This window comes from Pleurodeles waltl, chromosome 11 (assembly GCF_031143425.1).
Source record: "Pleurodeles waltl isolate 20211129_DDA chromosome 11, aPleWal1.hap1.20221129, whole genome shotgun sequence".
Taxonomy (NCBI): Eukaryota; Metazoa; Chordata; class Amphibia; order Caudata; family Salamandridae; genus Pleurodeles; species Pleurodeles waltl.
The window spans coordinates 738,226,398-738,246,135 of NC_090450.1; the positions used below are offsets into that span (position 1 = coordinate 738,226,398).

General features: G+C 44.5%; 1 protein-coding gene across 1 annotated transcript in view; it reads left to right on the top strand.

Annotated features, from left to right (window-relative positions):
* The window catches only part of LZTR1 (leucine zipper like post translational regulator 1), a 198,798-nt gene that overhangs the window by 111,481 nt on the left and 67,579 nt on the right, over positions 1-19,738 (top strand). The window contains exons 15-16 of the mRNA XM_069214442.1: positions 11,314-11,470; positions 17,790-17,916. Coding sequence (XP_069070543.1) covers positions 11,314-11,470; positions 17,790-17,916 — 284 coding nt within the window. The remainder of the gene's footprint in view (positions 1-11,313; positions 11,471-17,789; positions 17,917-19,738) is intronic.

Below are 19,738 nucleotides of genomic sequence, written 5' to 3' on the forward strand. Positions count from 1 at the left end.
TGAACCATATGGACTATCTCTTATCTCCGATGTGGACGATACTCAGTTGGTCTTTTCTTTCTGCTCTAATAGCAACTCGCAATCAGCCGTCCTCTCTTCTCGTCTCTCTGACATTGCGGGTTGGATGCTGGACAGCAATTTGAAACTAAATGATGGGAAAACTGAGGTGTTGCTGATGGGACATTTGCTTTCCTCCCTGCCCTCCCTACTTGCATCAGTAGGACTAAATACTCTTCCCCCGTCAAAAGACAATATTAAGAACTTGGGTTTCTGGCTGGACACTCAACTTACAATGGAATGCTATGCAAAGAAACTAGCCTCCTCTTGCCTTGGTGCACTGAGAACCTGTAGGAAATGTTTTCCTTTCCTCTCGTTTTTAGCCAAAAGGCTTATTGTTCAGGCCTTAATTCTTTCATGTTTGGATTATGGCAACGTTTTGTTTATGAGCTCCCCTAACTATGTCCTGAGGAGGCTACAGGTAATACAGAATGCCACTGTCCGTCTTCTGCTGGGAACCCAGAATCAAACTTCGGCAAAACCCGCCCTGGCCACCCTTCATTGGTTACCTGTAGAACAGCGTATAAAGTTTAAAGCAGCCTGCCTGGTTCATCGAGCCCTTCACAATAGAGGCCCGACCTTTCTTAAACAGATTATAACTCCCTATATTCCCCCACGTCTGCTCAGATCCTATTCTGCATACCTCGGTACAAAGATCGAGATGGGGAGGTAGATCCTTTGCTGTCAGGACAGCTCAACTGTGGAATTATCTCCAGGCTGAAGTTCGATCAGTAGACTCTGAACTCTCCTTTCGGAAATCTCTGAAAACCATTATTTTTCCTTTATAGGGCTCTTGATGGTTGTTTCTTTTCTGTTTGGTTCTGCAGTAGCGCTGGGAAGCCTGTTGGCAGCCATGCGCTTTATAAAATCCTTAATAGAAATAGAAATAGAAGTAGAAATGGAAGGCTCAAGGTGGCCTCGGTGGAGTCTGACAAACCCCTGAAAAATTGGTCTCTGAGACGGTACCAGGAGGGAGGACATCTTTTTTTACAATGAAGCCTAGGCTTTCTAGTAGGTTGGCTGCCATCTACAGTTGTTGGGGGTCTCGTGCGAGGAGGAGCATATCATCAAAAATGAAAAATGATGAGGTGGACCCGGACTCCCTGTGCTTGAAGGTACTCCATGACTGGTCTAAGCACCTTCGTGAAGCACCGCGGAGCAGAGGAAACGCCAAAGGGGAGAGTTGCAACCGGGAACATTTGCTGCCTCCAGATGAATTGGAGGTGTCTCCTGTGGGGTGGGAAAATCCGTATGGCCAAGTAAGCATCCTCCAGGTCAAAATGGACCATCCAGTCTGTAGGGTGTAACACATCTCGAAGGGGGTGGATGCCCTTCATTTTGAATTCACACAAAAGTATTGCTGGTCTCTGTCCTCCGTTGTTCTCGTTTACTAGAAAGAGGTTGCTTTGGAAGCCACGAGGATGAGGGGTGGTAGGGCATATGGCACCTTTCGCCAGGAGCACGGCCACCTCTGCGTCCAGCAACCCCACTTCTTGCTGTGAGAACTGTAGGCATCTGGGGGTGCAACCTGTCTTTGGAAAGCCCAAAATACTATTTTAAGACCCTGAAAAGTCTGCAGGACCCATGCATCACTTGTGATTGACTTCCAGACATGGAAAAATTTGCCAGATGCCCCCCTACTTTTCTGAGGAAAGAAGGGCGAACAGTCACCAGAATTGGAGGTAGTGTTGATTCCTGTGTGTCCTCGACCTCTAAAGGGGTTGCCGCAGGTCGGGTAGAAGTAACAAAAAGGGTCTGGTCTTGATACGGGCCACCCCCGGAGCCTTGCCCTCTGGAAGGATACTGAGGGAAGGACTGGCTGACCGAACGGCCTCAGGCTCAACCGGCTCTGCGGAAAACCCAAGGGGGGGGTGCTTTTTATGGAGGACTAGGCTTTGTCCAGTGATGTAAAGGTGTTAGCGAACGTTCCCAGTTCTTTGATAAAAGGCTCCCCAAAGAGCTTGTCTTGGGCCACAGCCCCTGCCTCAGAATCTGCGTGATGCCCAAGTTTCGGGTCCACTTTAATTAAAAAAAGGAACGTCGCCGCTCCCTGGGCATCATACAATTGGCATTGTCCATAAAAATCATTAGTTGCTGTGCCCAACTGGAGAGGACCTCCAGGGCGATAAGGGAGCTTGGAGCCTTAGCATCCTCTTCCATGTCGAGGATTTTGGTAAAAGGAGCAAGGGCGTCCAGAAGCTTATCTTGGCATGCCCAGTAGGATCAGTCTATGCCCTTTTTGAGGTCTTTCATTAATTTTGCCAGAAAGGTGGCCATTCTGGGTTCAAGTTCCGGTGTCGTTGCCGAATTAGGGCCACCTTTGCATTCAGAGAGGGTCGAGGGAACTCTGCTTTGAGGCGACTACGGGCTTTCTTCCCTAAAGTTGCTTATTCTTTCCCACCTCGTAGTTCGCCACCTTAGTGGAAGGGGCCTACTCAGATGACTAGGGATGTAGGATTTCCTCTGGGTCTAGCATGTCTTCGCCATCATCAGGGGCACTAGGATCAGTGACCGTGGGAGTAGGGGAGGGATGCCAAGGCCTGGAAGGGATGGCCTCATCATCTTTGTCCCCAAGGGAGACAGGGCATGGTGACTCATTTTTCAGTTCATTGGAGTCCTGGCGCAATAGAGGGAGCCTGGTGTTTGGCCCAAAACACCTTTCTCAGATGCGTGAAGGCTCCATGATCAACCCCCTCTTCACAAGGGTGTTTGGCAGGAGTTGGATCAGTATCCGAGGGCTGGGCAGGAGCAAAGGTGTCCGGGACTATGCGACCCTCTGGAGTAGACATTTTTCATATGTGCACGCAATTTGCTGTGCTAACTGTAGCTCCGTGGGGGCCACAGCCTCCTCCACCACCTGATAGATAGAGGTATATACTGCCTCTTAGAACTCCTCATCCCATTGGAGGAAAGCCAAAGGATTGCTGTCTCTCTGTGAGTCTCCCTCAGTGTCCATAGAACTGACTAAGGGGAATCAAAGAAAGACAGGCAGGTGGAGTGAGATTGCTGTGGGAATAAGCCTGCGTCCAGCGTTTGAGGAAGAGCTTTAAATGTAAGGGCATCATGGGTGCTGCCAATTTGGTGCAATGAGGAAGCACTTCAAATGTAAGGGCAGCGCGGGGCGCTGAAAGTTTGGTGGTGGGGGGCCAGCGAGGTATGGGTGGGCAGAGCCACACATTTAGAGGAGTCTGAGCCCTCGGGACACCAACCCTCTGGTACCTTCAAATCAAGAATAGGGGTGAAATAAGCCTGCCTGGGAGAGTGTCCCCTAAGGCCCTCACAGCCTAACACCAGGAATACAGACCCCAGGGCGCGTACCTTCAAGCAAACACTACAGACCCTTTGATCAAAGAGTGTCACAGTCCATCAATTCTCAGGGTTGTATTGCCTGTCCAGACTCCAAATAGAAGTAGCATCCCTCTTCAGGGGCAGCAGAGGCTCAGGCAAGCAGCATGCGATTCTGGACCCCTTTTGATAAGAGTTCCAAATCGCACGTCGCCACCATGGAGTAACACGCTATTACAGCACCATCTGGTGGAGAGAGGGTTTCACCGCAGTCTGCTAGCACCAAGAATGTCAGCCGGCTGCACAGGAGTGCATAAAAGGTCCAGCGGCCCGTTAATCATGCACACTCAATGTTCAACAACTCTCGTTGCCAGTCACAAAACACTATGCTCTGTGCAAATTTAAGAGCGGAAAAAAATCTGGGCTGCAAGAAGCCTAGAGTGAGGTCAGAGGTAAAGGCCTATGGTGCAGATGCTGCCATTTGATTGGACATTCATGGACTGCTCATTGCTTTGTCTGTTTTTTGCTTTTACCAAAGTCCCAATTTTTCAGCAGAAATTTAGTTTTCTTATTTAATGCAATGAAGTGACTGCTGTTAAGAAAGTGAAGAAAGCGAAAGCATAATCCTCGCCTCCAGTCCCGACATAGAATCCTGTTTTCAAGTGCAAAATATCACTGTTGCTGTTTCTGATATAGGTTAGTTAACTACTTTTTGTTGCACATCTAAAACATCTAAATTGTGTTTAGGTGCACATATACTTTTGAGAGTAGCACTAATGGTATTCTCTTTATTAAGTTTATCAGTGCATTTCCTGCTTTGTGCGTTTTTTGCGTTGTTGCTTAGCAACCTGTTGTATATGCTTTGTGGGGTTCAACTCCGCCCATTGCTCGCCACTACTTTTAATTTGTCTGGCAGAGTCCCTTAACCCCTTTGCTGCCAGGCCTTTTCCCCCTCCTGTGCCAGGCCTTTTTTTGCCTATTTGGGGCAGTTCGCGCTTAGGCCCTCATAACTTTTTGTCCACATAAGCTAACCAAGCCAAATTTGCGTCCTTTTTTCCAACATCCTAGGGATTCTAGAGGTACCCAGACCTTGTGGGTTCCCCTGAAGGAGGCCAAGAAATTAGCCAAAATACAGTGAAAATTTCTTTTTTTTCGAAAGAAATGGGAAAAAGTGGCTACAGAAGAAGGCTTGTGGTTTTTCCCCTGAAAATGGCATCAACAAAGGGTTTGCGGTGCTAAACTCACCAGCTTCCCAGCTTTCAGGAACAGGCAGACTTGAATCAGAAAACCCAATTTTTCAACACAAATTTGGCATTTTACTGGGACATACCCCATTTTTACAATTTTTTGTGCTTTCAGCCTCCTTCCAGTCAGTGACGGAAATGGGCATGAAACCAATGCTGGATCCCAGAAACCTAAACATTTCTGAAAAGTAGACAAAATTCTGAATTCAGCAAGGGGTCATTTCTTGTAGATCCTACAAGGGTTTCCTACAGAAAATAACAGCTGAAAAATAAAAATAGTGAAATTGAGGTGAAAAAAACATAAATTTTTCTCTACGTTTTACTCTGTAACTTTTTCCTGCAACGTCAGATTATCGAAAGCAATATACCGTTACGTCTGCTGGACTCCTCTGGTTGCGGGGATATATAGGGCTTGTAGGTTCATCAAGAACCCTAGGTACCCAGAGCCAATAAATGAGCTGCACCCTGCAGTGCGTTTTCATTCTATACCGGGTATACAGCAATTCATTTGCTGAAATATAAAGAGTAAAAAATAGCTATCAAGAAAACCTTTGTATTTCCAAAAAGGGCACAAGATAAGGTGTTGAGGAGCAGTGGTTATTTGCACATCTCTGAATTCCGGGGTGACCATACTAGCATGTGAATTACAGGGCATTTCTCAAATAGATGTCTTTTTTACACACTCTCCTATATTTGGAAGGAAAAAATGTAGAGAAAGACAAGGGGCAATAACACTTGTTTTGCTAATCTGTTTCCCCAAGTCTCCCGATAAAAATGATACCTCACTTGTGTGGGTAGGCCTAGCGCCCACGACAGGAAATGCCCCAAAGCACAACGTGGACACATCCCATTTTTTGACAGAAAACAGAGCTGTTTTTTGCAAAGTGCCTACCTGTAGATTTTGGCCTCTAGCTCAGGCGGCACCTAGGGAAACCTACCAAACCTGTGCATTTCTGAAAACTAGAGACCTAGGGAATCCAAGATGGGGTGACTTGTGGGGCTCTGACCAGGTTCTGTTACCCAGAATCCTTTGCAAACCTCAAAAGTTGGCTAAAATAACACATGTTCCTCAAATTACTGTGGCAGAAAGTTCTGGAATCTGAGAGGAGGCACAAATTTCCTTCCACCCAGCGTTCCCCCAAGTCTCCCGATAAAAATGATACCTCGCTTGTGTGGGTAGGACTAGCGCCCACGAAAGGAAATGGCCCAAAACACAACGTGGACACATCACATTTTTTCATAGAAAACAGTGCCTACCTGTGGATTTTGGCCTGTAGCTCAGCCGGCACCTGGGGAAACCTAGCAAACCAGCGCATTTTTTAGAAATGGCCTAAATATAATTTGCCCCCTTGGGGAGCGACCCTTGCCTAAGGGGTCGCTCCCCACCTAAAAAAAAAAAAATGAAAATAACCAATTTTTTTTTTTATCCCTGGTGCCTATAGGTTTCTGCCCCCCCCCCCCCCCCCCCCCCCGGGGGCAGAAAAGGCCTTCACAAAAAATGCCCCCTCCGCCTGGGAGCGACCCTTGCCCAAGGGGTCGCTCCCTTTTGTCACTTTCTGGGGAAAAAAAATATATATAAATCCCTGGTGTCTAGTGGGGTTTCAAAAGCCGGATTGCAGGCAATCCGGCTTTTGAAACCCTGGGAGAGACTTCAAAGGGAAGGAAATACATTTCCTTCCCTTTGAAGCCCCTCCGGGCCTCCCCCACGTGATTGAAAGAGAAATGCTTTGCAGCGCTTCCAGCGCGATGGGGGAGGCCCCTGTGACAAATCAGTGCGCGCTCGCGTGCTGATGTCACGGGGGGGTCGGGGGTGGAAGGGGAAGGTCTTCCCCTTCCATCCCCGCCTGGGGGGGGAGGTGCTCAGGGGGGGGCGCACACGGGAACTGTAGCCTTGGACGAGGTCACCTCGTCCAAGGCACAGAACCGGTTAAAAATCCTTACTTGCTAGTCATCAGTCCTGCATCTTTGTCCCTCCTTTTTCTATTCCGTTCCTCCCACGGAGCAGGGACTAAGTACAGGATCATTACGCTATGGTTGTTTATCTGTTCTTTGGAGCACTATTTTCTTCTTGGGTTCCTGCTCGTGTTACTGTTTGCTTGTCTGTTTGGTTACTGCGCCATAGCAGCCTAGCTGCTTACATTTTAATATACTGTTCCTCCCTCCCACCTCCTCCTCCCATGTGCTGCCCGCTCCCACGTACCCCAGTGCCATTACAACACACTGTTTCCCCTAATCAGGGTGCGCCCCTCATGGTGAAGTGCTTCATGTTTAAACATGACGGTTGCATGCCTTTCTTTTATCTGCACGATGCCCGCTTCATGCCCGCTGCGCTTTGTTTTAGGAAGCCGTGAAGGTTCACACCCGCTTTCTATGAGCTCAAAATGGCTCTTCACCTTTAAAACAGGGCTGTTCAGCTTTGGTGCCGTCTGTGCCATTCCCCCTCCCCTGACAGCTTTACGACACAGCTCACACAAGGAGTTCTAGCTAGTGCAGGGCGCAGTGACTTCATTGTAGAGTGACGCACCAATGGCACCACACTACGTCCCCAGCAACCGCAGAGACTTAAATATGTGCTCTTGTTGAATTAAATAAAAATTCCTGTTGTCGGGAAATCTAAAAATGATTTTCCCTAATTTTTCAATTAAATCTCCTTTATCGATGCTGCTCATGTCAAACAGCAAACACTATATTATCCGTTGTGTAAGGGTTAACTGCTGTCGGGCAAAGCTTCAGACAGCCATGAGATCAGGCACCTTTCTTGTAATGGGCTCCTGTTACAGCAGCACACAAGAGGGAGAAGGAGGGGAAGAGGAAAGCGCCGGAGTGGTCATGTGACCGGATCACGAGTCCCGGGAGCCGGGCCTTCCACTGGCAACAGAGGGCGCAGGACTAGGTGACAGGGGAGGCAGGGCACACCGCCACCATCCCGCTCTACGAATGCTGCGGGAGGCAGGGGAGGTGCAGACGCAGGGTAGGTTGTCTAGGCGCTGTTATGCCCGGGTTGGCAGGCATTTGTTGACTTCAGCTTCAGTGCTGGAAATCACTGCTTTACCATATATAAATATATATATATGTGTGTGTGTATCTGTGTATGCCACCCTTGCTCGCTGTGACCTACATATTTGCCTTGTTTTGTGTCCTGCTGCAGTAGGGAGTAGTGTTTTGCATGCACGGTGAGCTCCACTGATTGGGGGTGCATGGATACAGCACATGAGCAGTCAAGCCCCGTACAGACACTGGATGTGCAACACAATGGTTGGGGCAGCTCGATTTTGTCTTTCTTCTGCTGGATCCAGTTGCCAGGTTGGATGCTTAGTAGAAATGCTCTGTTTGGTGGACTGCGCTTGTGTCATCACAGGCACCCCTCTCAGGAAAGGATGCCACCTTTTGTCTGTAGAAGCTGACACCTTTTTTTCTCATGAAGGAAACCCAGTGCATACGCAATAATGTTTCAGTGCCCTCCTTTAGGACCTGTTTCTATTTTATTTGATTGTAGTAATCGCTGAGGCATTTAATAGTACATTGTATTTGAAACACATTTATGATACCACTCTTCATTAGCATCTTGATCTTCACTTCCTTGTGGGGTTGCCAATGCCTTTCGACAAATACTGATACTCAGTTTTGAATGAGCTGATTTACATCGTTGCTAAATATTTACGTTTTTGTAGTGCACAAAATACAAGTTTGGAGTTCACCTGTGCAGTGCACCGGATGCATTGCATACTTAAATACAGATCAATTTTGTTTCTGTATGATGCTTATATAAAAGTCCACTGATTTGGACAGCCACATAATTGCAAACCGAGCTAAGCATGCAGGAAGGTCCGGAGCTAAGCCATTACTTGGCGGAACCTTCCTTGCAGCTCATTGTTATAGCTTTGCATGTGGACTACCAAGCAACACTAATGTCAACAATGTGTTGTCTTTGCCATTACACAGGGAATCATCATTATAGTCTTCTTATGCACACACTGTTTCAGTCAGTATTACACTGCCTGAATAAGCAATGGACAGTTTTTTCTTACAGTCAACAGGGTTTTGTGGAGCTTGCTTGTGAAAATATTTTGGGGCAGATTTCATACAGCGTTTGATGGTTGTAGCTGTTCTGTTTACTTTCAAACTGCTGTTTTAATTTTACATTGTAATATCTTATCTGTCCGGCAGTTAGTTTTGTTGTACACATTTTCGCTTTACTACATTTCTGTTTACCCTGGCTTACTGAAATTGCTTTTCTTTTTCAATATCTTTCTTTTTTTTTTTTTTTTTTTTTTTTACATTTTGGATGCTGTTTTGGTTCATACTTTGGTCTTTACTGTTGCTATCATATTTCTCTTTGAATGTTGCACCTCTCATTCTATCTTAGCTTGATGCTTTTTTTTATTGTTTGCAGTTTACTATCTCTCTAGTAGTTTTGTCAACTGTTCTTTCTTTGTTGTTTCTCCAGTGGTGCTTAATTAATGGGAAGTACCTGGTAAGAAAAGATTTTCTAGGTGAGCTGTTTTCGCATCATATAAACCAGACCACTCTGCTCAAAAGTGCTTAGGAAACAAGAGTGAATGATTGCTCTCTCTGGTAACGTACCGTGAGTAGTCATTCTAGAAAACAACATTCAAAGGTATGTCACTGACATACCACATATTTCCACTACACCTCACACTACACAATTCTATGCCACACAGTTCCACAATAAACAATTCCAATCCATCATCTCTCCCTTGCACCTCTAACAACCATGTCACCTCTCACCCACACACCTATTGCCCCACTCATCTCCCACACACTTCCACTGCTCCCTCTTCTCTCAGTCCCCCTCTCATGCCTTCCCCACACTCCCTTTCTCCTCTCTGTACTGCCTTCTCACACATACTGTGCACAGTTTCTTTCCTGTGCCTTTTTAAGGTTTCTGTCCCTCAAACCCAAGCTCTTCTTAAGGTGTCTTCTGCGTACACAGGTCCTCCCTCTTTATGTGTCTGTGGCCTGCTCTTCCCTTCTTTCTCAACACTCTTTCTGCTCCTCTGTCTCGAGTTCATTCACCACTTCCTGCACAAACTACCTGTCCCTCTCTATCGTCCTTTCTATCTATTCTGCGCAGCTCTCACCCCTATCTATTCACCATGCAACATAATCCCACTACATAAATATACTTCACACTACACAATTCCACTCCACACAGTTGCACAACTAACAATTCCAATACAATCCACATAATTTGACTCCACACCGCATACATCCACTATACTCAAAACTAAAAGACATTGTCAATTACAACGCTAATAGCTCTAACTCTTGCACATGCAAGACCTACTGCATTGCAAATGCTTATCATATATTTGTAAACAGATGTGAAGCTTGCAATTGGAATGCCTGACAGGGGCATTTCCTGTCCAAAGCCAAACGATCTAGTGTGAGGCTTTTTTGCCAGAGCATTAGGTTGTAAACTGCTTCAACACTGAACAAATGTTCTTCTCAAAAGTGGATGGAATATTTAGATTTTTGTAACATAAAATGTTGCAATTGACTGAAATTGAACATTTAAAAAATATGTTTTGTAATAAAAGAAAAAGCTTGCCAATTACTTGATACTGAGGCATAATGTGCCAATTAAAAGATCATTGATGTTCAAATATAATGTTATATTGGTGTTACAGATTCGTTTAAATGCAGCTACACTTAGTTTTAATGGCTTGTTTTGCACAATACATTTGTTAAAACAATATGTTTCGAAGACAGTTTTAATGATACAAGTTTATGTCACATTGAATAAATAATAATCTTGAAATGATGAATGGAAAGGTCTTGGTATGTTGGAAACAGTAAATACAGGAGGTAGTGGTTTAAAATCTCAAGACACAATTTGAATGAGCCATTCAGGATTTTTTAAACTACGAGAATAGTTAACTGTTGCAGTAGCATCTCACGTGAGGTGGTTCAAAGTTAACTGTTGTGTCACTGACAAGTAGCCATCCGTTTTTGGTTTCAAATAAACCTACTTGTGTTTTTTTCTCTTCTGTTACATAATTGGGCATATTATTTATTATTTGAAAAAAAGAAGCACAAATGCAGAGACAATTAGTTCCATGAAGTAAGTCTCCTGGGATTCTAAAAGAGGCATAAGCAAATCTTCAGGTCATAGAAAGGAAAAAAATATTTTTGTGATAGAGGTTTCATAAGTCTATTCAATGCACATAAAAGGAATGGTTTGCATATTAGTTTAAAGTTTTAAAGTTTAAATGTACCAGTTGAGCATTACTGTTAAACTGATTTGTACATATTAATGTGTAAGTGGCAGGCCTCTAAATTGTTAGCTCATGTTCTAGAAAATGTAAATTTCTTTAATCTTCTGATATTCTCCCTCATGTCCACAACACTTGGTAGGTGGTAATGGACAATATGTGGGCTAACATACCCACCCCATGTCCACTAAAAAATATTGTTGAGAGGTTTCATATCCAAACAGGGCTTGAAGGCTGAAAGCAAAGTCTCTTAATAAGTACTCTCCTCAGTAACTTATTAAAAGTTGAACACTGTGCAAGAGTAACAGTGTAACCATAACAGTACCTTTATTCATTTTGTGTGTCATCTAAGCAGGCACAACAGACGCCTTAGGGGACATTATGACCATCTCTGCTGCCATGTTAAATCTTGTATTTTCTACTTGTGGGGGTTGACTCAATTGTTATCTGACTTGATAATGCTCTTCCCCTTATTTGTTTGTTGATTCCAGGAGCACTGCTTAAATTTTGTAGTGAAGGAGTCCCACTATAATCAGGTTATTATGATGAAGGAGTTTGAGAGTTTGTCTGCACCATTGATTGTGGAGATTGTCCGTCGGAAGCAGCAGCCCCCAGTGCGGGTGCACTCTGACCAACCAGTGGATATAGGTATTTCTATATTTTATTATCTCTAAACAATATTTGTTGTGCAAAGCGGAGAATGGGACATCTGACGGGTTTCATGCTACATTTGTGGACCTGAAGTGCTAGCCCAATTTCACCACCTTCAAAAGTACCCTCAAACCAAGAGCAAACTTGCTGGTTCCCAGAGAGCAGCAGTGTTAGCTGCCAAATGTTTGGTATGGCAAATAGGACTGCCTACTATAGTTATAGTTTCAGGTAAGTGGATTAATTTGTCTGTTAGTAGATGGACTCCTTGACTTCTTTGAGCATTGATTAAATTATGCCCTCCACTATCAGGTCATCGTTAAAAAAAAAAAAAACAGAATTTCTGACAAGGAATATATCTTGATTAGACTAACACATATTTCAAGTTGCATGCTTTCAGGTCCTCCTAAATCCCTTCCTCTGGCATTTATCATAAATATTAACCAAAAGCGGTTGGTTATGATATGAGAACGTTGCATTTTTCAGTTCCATAGAAGCAAAGTAGTCTTGTAACATCTGCCACTGTGTACAGGAAAGACAGCAAGGTGTTATTCATGAATGCTGGCGTCAGCAGATATTTAGAGAAATTGCCTGCAGGGAAATGCTAAATAAAGTTTGGCCTATTATTTACTCGTTTCATGTGACATGCTACTCTTTACGTGCTTGGCAAAGAAGGCTACATTTGAGATATACCCAGGCTCTAAAAAACGAAAAGAGCGTGTTGTAAAAGGCTGTATAAAAGTAAAAAGCACATATGTTATACCTCCGTTCAGGCTGCACTGTTCCTATTGGAGCAGGATCAAGACTGTTTGTATATAGCTGGGTCTAAACTGAGGAGGCATGGTGTGCAAAACAACAATGAATTGGGATGTAGCCCGAGTGATTACCAGTGGATGAGATTAATTCAAGCATTCCATCCATCACTGGTTTGTATACTTAATGCTTCAGCATGCTGGGCGGGCGGTGCAGTGCCTAGAGCGGGACTTAAGTGGATATCTTTTATATGCCCAATTTGAGTGAGATAGAGGAGATAGTGGGGACCAGGCACACGTGTGGATCGGGAGCACACTTTCATTGAGCAGATATTGAACCAGACGGGTGCTGAGTTTGCACATCAAATATGGTCCTTGTAGGAAACTAGAATTTTGTTGCAGATGTCCCCCCCACTTTGTGTTCTATTTTTAGCTACTAGATGCTGGTTTTTGACTCTGACAGCGAACCAAGGCCTGCCAACTAGACCTCAGTGCCAGTGCTCTTTCCTTAAGACTATGTGATGTCTAATTGTAACCCAGTTGGCATGGACTTTAGTACCCCTGTAAGTCCCTAATAAATGGCACCCCTGGTACCTAGGGCCTGGGTACTAAAGAGGGTCCCTAAGGGCTGCAGCACATCTTATGCCACCCTAAGGGACCCACGCACAAATTCCACACAGACTGCCATTGCATGGGGCAAGCTATGATTGACAGCATGACATGGCACACTCTGGTGTGCCATGCCAAAAGACATTGCATGAGCTATAAGTAAGTCACCCCTACAGCAGGCCTTGGAGCCCCAAGGCAGAGTGCCTTATAGCACATCTGTAGACATATCTGTATGAGCAGATATGCCCCTGTAATGTCTAGTTTCAATGCTAGATACTACAGTTGAGCAGGGAAGTCATCTGAAGGCACCTACAGGGCACTGGTCAAAACGAGTTTCCCAGCTACATATGGGCTTTACTGAAACCTATGGTGTTTGGTATCAAACACCTCGTATTAATGAACCCACACTGATTCCTGTGTTGGATTTATTAATACCTGCACCCATAGAGAGGGTACCTTTGAGGCACCCTCTGAGATCTACTAGCCCTCTAATCTGCTGGCTGACTGGTCCTGGCCAGCCTGCCACCACAGATGAGTTACTGCTCTGCTCTCAGAGGTCAGAAACAATGCATTCTCCTTCACAGGGCAAGCTAGTAAATTAGCATGTCAAGGTAGGGAGCTTCAAAAAGCACACTGCCTTTCATATGCGTGTCTGGCTTCCCCGAGACCTGCAGGATGCCACCCCAGCCCTCAGGCCAATTCGGCATCTAGGCAGGGGGGACGTGTTTTACTTGCAGGCTATTCACACCCCTAGGGTGGGTTACCTGAAGTGACCACGAAAGAAAGAATTCCACCATCTTGTATGTGGTGGCATTAGGAACTCTGGGAGTAGGTTATTCCCACCCCCAGAGGAAGGGGCCATATAGGGGGTGCAGTGGCCTTAGGGGTACAGAGCCCATTGGCTACTACCCTTCACTCCCCTCAGCACCCCTAAATTCAGTAGTTAGGTGGCCCACTGCCACCAAAACTCAGATTCGACTGACTACAGAAGAAGAAGGACAAAGCAGAGCCGAAGAAGCAAGAACTGAGGACCTGCGACTGACTTGGTGCCAACCCTATCGGCCTGTCTGCTGCTCCCGACAATTGCGATGACTCGTCCTGTCACTGTGTAACCTCCAAAAGTATAGGAGGGGACTACAAGCACTTCGCCAAAGAGCCAGTATCTCACATTGAATAGCAGAGCTACTTCCCTGCATCTTGGAGGCACTAAAAACCGAGTGCCTCTGACAGCCACGACCTTCTGGACCAAAGACCTCTGCACCCGAGCCCCACAGCCTGAGTCCAGAAGAACTTACAGGGTCTGTAGCACCCAAAGACCCTCAAGAGCTGAGCCTCACTTTGGGTTTAGTCGAACTGGCTCCCCAGTCCCTGCCTGCAGCCTCTATCTGCAGGAAAAGCAGGAACCGCAAGAGCCTTTTCACTATCGTGACCAGATGCCTTAAATCACCACTGCGCCAAGCTCCACAGCCTGAGGAGGAGTGGACCAATGGTGCCCACGGGGTCCTGAGACCCTCCAGAGGGGAGCCTACCTATGGGTGTGCCCAGGCTGGTACCTCAGTCCACACCTGCAGCCTGTTTTCACAGGCAACTACAAAACTGTCTCTTCAGCAGCACCTTTCTAACTGAACTGATCCCCGTTGACTTTAACAGGGCACCTCTGCACCCAGACGACCCAGAATGAACCAAGGTGACCTTTTGGTGGTGTGTTGGACCTTGCCCCATATCTACCTTAAGTCCAGAAGAACAGACCCATAAGTTGCTGCTAAATACCCATATGCAGTATATGTTTCTTCCCCATAGGATCACATTACCACGTTAAAGTCAATGCAAGTGTATTTGCTGTATACTTAAAAATTGCTAACTTAAAAAGTACTTACCCATTAACGAAGTTCTTGGTGTTACAAAATATATTTAAAAATGTGTTATTTTTCTAAATTGGTGTGGATCTCCTTATTTAGTGTACATGTGTGTGTCTCATTTAATGACTGTGTGTATGCACCACATGTTTAACACTCCCCTTTGATTAGCCTAAGCTGCTCGACCACCCTACCACTTGGGATTTTTAAATAAAGCCCTGTCCACTTCTAAAGGAATATCTGGACTCTTTACACAGCATACCTCTTTTTGGTATACTAAATAGAGAGCCAGCTTCCTACCGTCCTCATAGTGCTACATAAGGGATACAAAGACACAATATTACCTGATTTCCCTGCACTTGTGGGTTTACTTCACCCATAGCCACATGATTTTGGATTGAGGGCAAATAATATCAATATGCCTTACATAAATAGTAGGGCATTCGATTTCCGGCCCTGAAAAAATGCCAAGTGACCTTGACAGGTAGATAGGTGTGAAACATGTAGACCATTTTATTGGATAAAGGAACAATTAATGTTCAATCAATTTGTCTCTTTGTTTTTTTTGTTTTTGTTTTAATCTTGTCCTAGAACACTATAGAATAAATAAAAGGAAAGGAGCTGCGTTCTCTACAGACAATGTTAGCATATTTCTGTGACACCCACGATCCCCTCTATCTCACTGAAACTGGGCATATTAAAGATCTGACCAAAAGTGCCCCTGCAAGAAGGGCCTGCCGCGCATTGCACTGCCTGCTTAGCATGATGCGGAGTCCAATGATGAAGCACGGCACCTAGGTGGGCGATGGTCTTGCATCCTGATATTAATATCCCCAGCACCATTGGACCAGGATACAAAATAATGTAATGGCCAAACCCCACTAGGCACAGCCATTGGTTGTCATCCAAAGTTATGTGCAGAGGAATCTGGGCGTGTGGCTGACCAAACGCTGGGGACTAGAGCTTGGTGCTATGAAGGTAGGGCGTTGGGTCTAGAATGCGAACACAGGGTGCATACAGCTGAAGAGCATGTGCAGCCAGGTTTGGAAGCAAAAGAGGGATATGAATTATAAAAAAAGAAACACTGAAACTTTAAATTATTAATTTTCTTCTGCTTATAGGACATTCCCATATGTTTCGAGTTAAGTTCTATCATTCTACAAAACACAGAATCCCCATATATTTGCCAGTCATGGTTAGTAAGCAAACCACTTGCCCTTCAAATGTAACATTGTTGATCTCGCAACAGAACTTAACAACACATCCTTATGTAACCATACATATCGAAACAAAGAAATGATACAGTTTCATTAGTAATGGTATTGATAATGTCATGTTACAGTGATATGCAATTTCACCAGTGACGTCATTTGTAATGTCATCCATCACATCATTGGTCAGGTCATGAGGTCTGCGGCTGATCAAGATCGGTGGAATAGAAGTGCTGCAACTGGCTGAGGTCCGTGTACCTCCCGAGTACTGCGACTGGTTCTTAGTCTTCTGACGTCTGGTACCTGAAACTGTTGCTGCTGATGGTGGAACCAGGGCAAATTAAAATGACAAGAAATTGGCAGATCGCAAACAAACCACAAAACGCATACAGATTGTATCTTGGCAAATCGTAAATGAGCATACAGCGCAAACCGATCCTATGAATTTGGAGATCTGAAAGCAAAATCCTATCACGTCTGAAATGAGAAACGCACTCAATTAAAGAACTCACAGGCTGAAAGCTCTTAATAAGGATCGGTGAAGCAGCAAACCTTGTCACCATTGAATGCATACTGTGGAAAACGAGACGTGCTTATCAATTAGTGGATGCAGCATGGCAGAATGGCACCCCCTTTTTCCACATTTTATTAAAGTTTGAAATGGCTTAGCATTGCGTAATATCCTCTAACTTCCCAAGTCATAAGTCCTTACAGGATCATTCAACTGCTGCAACAGGACCCAAGAGCACTAATAGCTACCAGTTCCAAAATAGTCCCAAACTGCTTTCATGCTTCGGCATGGGGGCTGCATTTCATCAGAGCAGGTATCGGATATTGGATAGAGAGCGAGATCTCGAGCCCCCGATGCCTCCACCCTGCTCCCCACTACTCACAACCTGCAACCAGGTGTCAGAATATCTTTCCACATTACATTTTACGGAGGGTAGAGATTCGAAATATCAAGAAGATCCTGCACACCAGAGACGTTACCTGACACAGATAGGACACAGTCCTGCATTGCAGTATTCTATCTGAATACTGATTATATTCTAGGCTAACAAGTACTTCCCAGCCACAACTCTGTCAGAAAAACTCTGCACTTATGTCGATAGACTCTTGATGCTCAATTTGGAGAATTGGTTTGTCCCTCTAACGCACGTAATTATTGTTAATGCTCAGCTTAGTGTTTAAGTGTCTGTCTTTGCTTTGACAGCTGTTTAGTATGTAATCCTGAAACTCAAAGGTCGGGGGTAGAACGCTTATGAGTCTCAGCCATTGGTAATCCCTGCTGTTTTCCAGTCCATGCTCTTTTTTTGCCCTTCTCGCCACTCCAGAAAGGGACCCACTTATGCAAATCAGTCCTCCTTCAGCATAAACAGTCATTACCAACTACTAGGCCAGGTCCCCTTTAGATGGAAACACAAGCAATCCCGGCCAGTTTTTTCCACATTTTATCTCCTCATTGAGATGCTGCTTGAGTCATATAGCACAGCGGTCACAAGGCCTCTTCTCGGCAAACCCGTAGCAATTAAGACATTACACTGAAAGACGGAGATGATGGGTGGAATACATGAATAAGTCTTAGCCAATAGCAAGCAATCTGGTGCCTTGGGAAGAAAAAACATTTGAATAAAAGATATGGATGTCTTGAATATCTGCACCCCCTGCAGCGCTCTACACAGGTTTAATCCACAGTATGTGGTGTTTCGTTTTTTTCATAATGTACCCGATGCACTTGTTTGTTTTTATAATGTACCACAACCCTGTTAAGCATTCCCCAAAGGATAAGGTTGAATGTTTTGGTGAGCAGGTTCATAATTGCTTCTGATTTATTTGCCCACTAATCACCTCAGTTCTCTCTGTCGTTTCCCCTGTGTTTGGCTTGTTTCAGGTACCTCACTGGTGCAGGATATGAAGGCATGCCTGGAGGCCTCCGGCACAGAGTTCTGCGACATCACTCTACTGTTAGATGGTCACCCAAGACCTGCACACAAGGCCATCCTGGCAGCTCGCTCCAGGTACAGACAGGCATTTACCTCTCTGCTTTCTTCTCACTGATCCTATTTTCCAATACTGAAATTGTCACAGGTATGGCACTGATCCAAGTAGATGAATCATCTGCCCTGTAAGACAAGCACAGATTCATGTGGCGTTGGATCCAAGTACATGGAAGGGAGTCTTGTTCAGCCCCGTTAATTTTGCCTTTTATATTGTACTTGTGTATTGTAAACTTCACAGTGGAAGCAAGTCTCTGGTATGGCATTACGTGACAATGTATTTGCATACCTTTCTGTTGCACAAAGTATCTTGCGCAGTCTTACACTGTTTTGCTGTAGAGCTTACAGATTTGATGCTAAGCTGGCATAGCAGAAACAAATAAGATTGGACAACCACCTAATAAGAGCTGCACAATCCATGTATCACACAATAAGAAATTAAGCTCCCCCATCTTAGCCAAGGATTTCTAGTCTACGCTATCAGACCTTCTGTCTTCCTTGTCAAAAATTGGAATTGGTCCATCTCAGTCGCTATGCAGTTCCGTGTCTCTGTGAATAAATACATTCTCATCAAACCTAATTCTTTCTATGCTCTGAGTGTTTAACGCTGGCTACGAATGAGCCACAGTTTTAAATTAATTTTAACCTATAGACCGGGTTGCGTCTTGTGAGAGAGTCTGGTAAGAGCCCTGCAAGATCTACTTCCTACATAATTTTGTAAAAGCCTTTCCTCAGATGCCGGACAGATGTTTGTAACACTATAAAGTGCTGTGTCTCTTTAGGAATAATTTCATCCCCCTTACAGCAATGTTTGTCCCCTGGCTTACCTCGTCCAGTCTTTCAGATTCTTGTTAAAATCATTTTAATTATTTTATCTACCTTACATAGAGTGGCCGTCGTTAATCTGTCTGCTTCCTTGCATCTTGACTATTGTAACTCTATCATGGTGTACCCAAGATAGCAGTTTGTAAACTGCAGTTCATTCAGAATGCTACAGCCAGGGTTTTGTTAAAGCTGAGTAGGTCTTGTACTAAAGATCATTCTTTTGCTTGGCCCATAAAGCAAGTTGCAGAGGAGGAACTTCGTTTCTGGCTGACTGCTTTTTAAGCTGTATCATCCAGACCTACTGCTAAGGTCTACAGATTTTATGTGGCTAGTAATAGTGTAAGATATTGCGGGTGGTGGCAAAGCCTTTTGTGTTGAATCCGACAGACTTTTGGAGCTATCTTTCAATTGACACATGTAAACAATCTGATTTATTGAAATTTAGAAAAAAGTGTGATGACCTGTAACCATGCCCACTTAATTGCTACCCTGCATCCATTGTGTATTGGTTATCACTAGCACCAAGAAGCTTTTGGCATAGAACATGCTCTGTAAACTCTTCACAGAAATACATTCTTCCAGAAAGGAGGCTACGGATGGCAGAAGTGACTAATAATAGCCTGTTTCTCAGGCTGAGTGCAGTTGAAAAGAAGCATCTGTTCCCTACTTTTCTACAGTTATTCCTTAATGCTACTAAGGGTTTTGCAAATGCTGATTGCAGTGAGTCTGAAGGGTGGTAATGTTTACCTTTTCCTGGAAGTAGTAGATGGCAGGGCCTTGATGCAGCTTATCCTAATATTGATATTGGCTTTGCCATCCACCCAATGTTAACCATTTTCAGTTGAGATATGATTGGATGGAATTTCTTTAAGACCAAAGAATATCTACACAGGAATGAGTGGGGAAATAAGGGTGGTTCTTAACGTTTTCTAATCTCTTGAGTTTGCATGCATAATGCGTATTAGTTATTGGCATATTGAAGCAGAATATTCACTGGGTGCCAATAAGAATGGAGTCA